Source organism: Austrofundulus limnaeus, unplaced genomic scaffold (assembly GCF_001266775.1).
Source record: "Austrofundulus limnaeus strain Quisiro unplaced genomic scaffold, Austrofundulus_limnaeus-1.0 Scaffold566, whole genome shotgun sequence".
Classification (NCBI taxonomy): Eukaryota; Metazoa; Chordata; class Actinopteri; order Cyprinodontiformes; family Rivulidae; genus Austrofundulus; species Austrofundulus limnaeus.
In genome coordinates, this window is record NW_013952968.1 from 77669 (window position 1) to 83536 (window position 5868).

The 5868-nt window shown below is 37.2% G+C and overlaps 1 protein-coding gene across 3 annotated transcripts in view; it reads right to left on the bottom strand.

The window, feature by feature from the left end:
* LOC106530838 (cadherin-10) overlaps window positions 1–5868 on the bottom strand; it is a 36180-nt gene that overhangs the window by 13921 nt on the left and 16391 nt on the right. For all 3 annotated transcript variants that reach the window (XM_014026545.1, XM_014026544.1, XM_014026546.1), the window contains one exon: window positions 4020–4314. In XM_014026545.1, coding sequence (XP_013881999.1) covers window positions 4020–4314 — 295 coding nt within the window. The remainder of the gene's footprint in view (window positions 1–4019; window positions 4315–5868) is intronic.

Here is a 5868-nt window from a genome sequence, read left to right on the forward strand (position 1 = left end):
TTTTTTTTAAGTTTGATGTCTGCATAAAACAGCATCACATTTCACAGACACACTGGCACAAGTAAACAAAGGAGCTTTTCAAATTGMTCAATGATCCTTTTTCATTGCACTAAAAAAATCTAAATAATAAGCATACAAGCTTAGAAATAATTCAGTTCTTCACCAACATCATGTCATTAAAATCACATCCCTATCATGTCTCGCTTTATCCATCCAAGTGTTTCAATAACCCACATTGCAAATACTGTCCTTGGCATTCAGGAGACCTCTGCCGTGTCCTGTTTGGGTCTGACTGTCTCTGTGCATACTAATGACCCCTTGAACATCTGTCTCACTTAGTCCCAGCACTGATAGCATAAAGGTGGGGGCGGATGCTGATTTTTCATGGCTGGCTGACTTGATAAAGCCATGTGTTCAGTTTGAACATGTGAGGCAGTTTATTAGTCCACAGATGAGTAGTTGTGACCCTGACTCACCTCTTCCCAGAGCCCKTGCAGCTGGGAAGTCGAAAGACATCGATTTATGAATCCCAAATTGAGGATTGTTATTTGTCATACAGGCAATTGGGTTTTGATTCACTCTTGATTGCTCCTTGTGTATTAATTTGTGGTTTCATAATTGAGGATTGATTTCAACTTGCATACATTATTTCCATAAGCTTTGTTTATATTCATGCCTACAGATTTATTCATATTACTTGAATGGAATAGAGTGCAATGGAGCAAATACTTAATTGGAAAGAGTGTGACAATCGAAGCTTTCAATATTTCTGCTCCTTATTAAAAAATGGCAAATGGCATTACTTACTCTGAATGTGCAATGAGCATGACCAAACAAAGAACTACCCTAAAACAAACAAACAAACAAACAAACAAAAAAGCTTTGAATTTATGAATACAAGAATTGAAATTTAAATCGTTTTTATGTTTTTTGTTTTTTTGTGTGTCTGTGTTTGTGCATTTTTGGGGCTTTATCATCACTATTATAAAATCCTGAACCATGGTGTACACATACTAGAAGTTAAAGAGATGGTTTACAAATTTTTATCTTCATCTTGTCTTCCATAAATCTGTCTTGTAAAATATAATTAAAAGAAGAAACTGGAAAATGACTTTGGCTAGTGACTAGCTAGACTGGACCCTGTTTTAGTGTCATTTTAGACATTTAAGCATGACTGCTATTGGGCTTCAGTTTTAATTTGATGCAGTCTAATACTATGAAGCGTGTCTGGTTCAGTAGTAAGATAATAATCTTTAACACAGCATACTTTTTTTGTTTTATCCTTGATCTCATAAGGTCTGCAGATGCAACAAATCTGAGCCAAACTTTGAGCTGCATACACAGGCCAAAAAATAAATGGAAGTGAACCATTTAGGATAAACTCTCCTTAATAAATGATCCTATGGTATGGCAAATACAGTATGTCCTTACGCAAAACAATGAAAAGAGTGCATTTTCATTGACAACCATAGGAACCAGTTTAAGACAATTTACATGTCAACAAATAAGGTGCCACATATTGAGCAACAACATAAAGTAAGCAAACGTGGTTTACAGTATTTGCCTAAAAAAAAACTTTAAATTAGAATCAGTCTAGCCAGTAGCCTATTATTTTCTTCTTTCTTCTTTACCCTCCCTTGATTTTACAATTAATAAAGTAACAGCTATTGTTAAATACACTGCCTGGCCAAAATATGTCACCACCTGGATTTAACTAAGTGCTTTGATGTGAGGTTGCTGCAGTTGGTTAGGCCTAGGTTCAGCAACAGWATGTGCTCAAAGAATGAGGTCAGCTGACCACCTGAATATACTGAATGACCAGGTTATTCCATCAATGGATTCTTCCTTCCCTGATATCATGGCATATCCCAAGATGACAATGCCAKGATTCATTGAGCTTGAATTGTGAATGAGTTCATGAGTTTATGTAGTGAAGGAATTTATCCAAACGATTAACTGAATGTTACATGCAGTATTGTATTTTTTTTAAGAATGAGAGTTGGTGTGTTATCATGTGTTCTCCATTGGGTTATGTTCTTACATCTGACATAAAAAGTAACACCTCCAAGGGTGTAACCAGGAAGAGAAATACATTATAAGGTCAATTCATCATTATAGAAGTGGAGAAAAGTGTTTTTAGAAGTTGTTAGTGTTTTGCAGAGTCTCTGCTTAGATCTAGACTGGACAGACTGGGCTGTTTTGTTTGGGTTYTAGCTCAAGACCTTACACTGAGGCCTGACTGCTGTAATGCTGAATGAACYTGATTGGAGTCAGAGACAAACATAAAGAACTGAGAAGAAATCCAGTGGATTCCTGCTTTATTCTGACATGACATTTTTGAACGGTGTATTATTTTTCTACAGAAGCATGAGACATCATATTTCACAYATGGATTTGCCACCACAGAGTCCATTGAGAATCTTTGGGATGTGCTGGAGAAAGCTTTGCGCAGCGGTCAGACTCTACCATCATCAAGGCAAGATCTTGGTGAAAAATAATGCAACAGTAGTTGGATAAAAATAGTCTTGTGACATTGCAAAAGCTTATCGAAACAATGCCCCAGTGAATGTGTGCCGTAATCAAAGCAAAAGACGGTACAAAAAATTGAGGTGTGACCTTTTTTTTGGTGGTGGTGACCTTTTTTTGGCCAGGCAGCGTATTTGACGATCATCACTTTAAAAATGACTAAACTCTCCCTTTCAGTCTTGATGGTATTATAAAGTAGGCATACCCATGGGCAGAAATTCAATTTCTCATTGAGGGGAGAAAATAAGAATAATTCTTTTGGTGAAATAAATATTAATAATATTGTAACTCCTCCTCGGGTTTGACCATGTCGCAGGTGGAGTTACTCACCACCGTACTAACATGCAGAGGTGTCAAGTAATAAAGAACAAATACTCCCTAAATATCTTAAGTAGAAATTTTGGTTATCTCTACTTTAATAAGGTAATTATTTTTCCAGCCAGCTTCTTAAATCTACTCCTTACATTTTAAGGTAATTCCAAGCCTTTTCCATTAGGCTAGATTCATGGAACCAGCCCCTTTTTTAGTATCTACTTCATTGTGGTTCCAAGTGGTCCCAGTTGACACCAAAACGTGACGTCAGAATACTGTTCGCCACTGATTGGCTAGCGGGTGGAGTCACTGGTTGTGTCTGAGCTGSCTTTACAACAACAACTCAAGGAGACATTTTTCAATTGTAGCAGCAACATTAGTTGGTTTCCATCCAATTTTAATTCAATATTTTAGCAAATATTTAAAAATTCAGAACTTATTCAGCAAATGTGTTTCCATCTCTCATTTTGTGCATTAACTTTTTTTTTTCCAAAAAAACCCAAAAACCACCTCCACCAACTGCCCAAAACACATCCACTGGAACCGGACTGGAACGTCAATGGAAAAGCACCTGAACTGACCCGTTCTGACACTGACCGTACCGACACTACACTAAGTGATACTAGTGGAAAAGGGATGCTATTTGTACTTTCTACTATTTACATTTTAAAAATTCAGTAAGTAATTCATTTTTATTTCACTTTGATTTGTTTTGCTGCTTCTCATCTAAAGAAAAAAAGAAACAAAAATGTCTATTCAAATATGGCATGGATAATTGTGGTTGGATGAGAAGTATAAATATTTACCATTCTGACACACTATTGATTTGTAAGCACCATCACACCTGCACATTACGAAACTCAAGTCACACTCCAAGCAGGACATAGCAGAAGATGACTCTGACAGAGATGTATATGTTGTATATGTGGCTGAAACAGGTAACTTATCATTCAGCTATTTATTCAGGTTAGCTCTTCAGTCAAGTCATTGCTGTGTTGCCTTAAGCAGGTGTAGAATAGACTAAACCATTGTTCGGTTGATGGTGGATGAGTGAGGGTAACTTTTGAAATGCGTAAATGCATTGTTTTGCCTAAATAAATGGGTGTGCATGTGTTTCATTTTTTTTCCGACACACCCAGAATGTGTGCCTTTGGGAAAACAGTAGATTAGCCTCAACTTACCAACTTCAGACATCTCAGGGACACTGGCAAAGTATATTTCCCTTGCAAATTTAGGTTCATTGTCATTGATGTCATGAATTTTGATGTTAAATTCCGTGTCGGGCTCCAGTTCTGCATTGGTGTTTCTGTCCACAACCTTGGCATGGAGCGTGTACATGGCTTTCTCCTCTCGGTCCAGCCTCTTTGTGGCATGAATGTCTCCAGACTTTTCATCAATCAGAAACAGGCTGCCTGCCCCGTCTCCAGTCAGGATGTATTTTACAGTGCCGTCACCTTTATCCATATTGGAGTGCAGCTGAAACATGAGAAAYGTTTGTTAAATAAAAAAGTATATATTTCTTTAATAATAAATACAAATAATATAGTGTTTGACAATTGGTGTTCATAGATAGRTATGGTCAATACATAGAAAGCTAAATTGCTATTTCTTCTCTACTTTTTGCCTCTTTTAAAATATTGAAAACCATTTCAGTTTTGATTTCCTGCATAATTTGATTTAAATAACACTTATCCCTTTACATTTCCACCACAATCTATATAAACCTCTTGTGGATGCTGAAATAATGATGTAAGTCCACTGAGGGATCTGTCTCAGTCGCTGAGTCTCAGTRCCTCGACACCCACGGTGTCAAGTGCGACATAGCCCATTACTCAAGGTCAAATTAGTCTTAGATTTTTCTTCCAGATTGTGCCTTTGAAAAATGATGAAAATCTGACCTACAGCAACAACTGCTAAAATTAGTCACCTCTGACCTATCCATCACCTTGAAGAGCCTTGTGGTGTCRCAGAGGAGTAATGGCGGCATGCTGTGACAGACGTTTGATTCAAGCTCATTACTGTTCTGGATCTGTCAGCAGATATATTTAGAGCACCATCTCACGGGTTCACATTTTAAATGACGAGAAGTTAGGGACGCACTGTGCACCTCGGTAGCTCATTAATATTAATGCCTGCTTGCTGTGAGGGAAGTAATTATTTTTCCTGCATTTGGAAGAGCAATGCCAACAGCACAACATTGGATGGAAATCAGAAATGAATTGCCAGAACGGTGACTCTTCTCGGGAAGAATTAAAGAATGGGAACGCTCATGGAAACAAGACACTGTCAAGTTCAAACGAGCTATACGCGCAGGGTTTGGCACTGCATTTGAAGACATTTTCATGCAGCTGAAACCTATTATCTAAAGTCTATTAAAGAGGGATGTCAGTGAGCTTGAATGTTTACTATTCATTGTTTGTGAATTTGAATTCTCTCTTGGGGATTGGGCCAGTGAACCAAAGCTTTAAGTCATGTTGTGAATGTGAAGGCTTCTACTGCTATTGACTTTAAATGATGGGATAATTTTGTCAACTTGGAGAGTATTTACATGAATTTTTGCACCCAAATGGGTGTCTTACCCTGGATATGATGCTCGTTTGAATGCAAATAATGGTAGAGGCATTTCAAATTAGCTTAGGCTATAAAAACCTTGGTTTGCAAAATGTTTTTATGCTAAAACWTTTGWTCTTGTACAAGCAAATGGAAAAWAAATAAATAATCAAACAGCTCATGGAAGTATTTTATTACCTACCTACTATTYACWTAAACTACTGCAAGAMTTTTAMTGAAACTCTTAAAATGTAATCATTGGATGTACATCTACAGATGGCTGCCAAAGCAAAGTAATTTTAGCAAAACCCAATGTCTAATCTCATCAGTTATTYAGCTAAAATGATGTGTTAGTAGATGACCATCATTCACAACATATACAGCAAGCACTATTCATTGCAGAACATCTTTACTTTAACTCCCAGTTTACACTTCACACGGTTCTACTCCGCTACGCTGCACAGTTTGCCGTCATTTGTT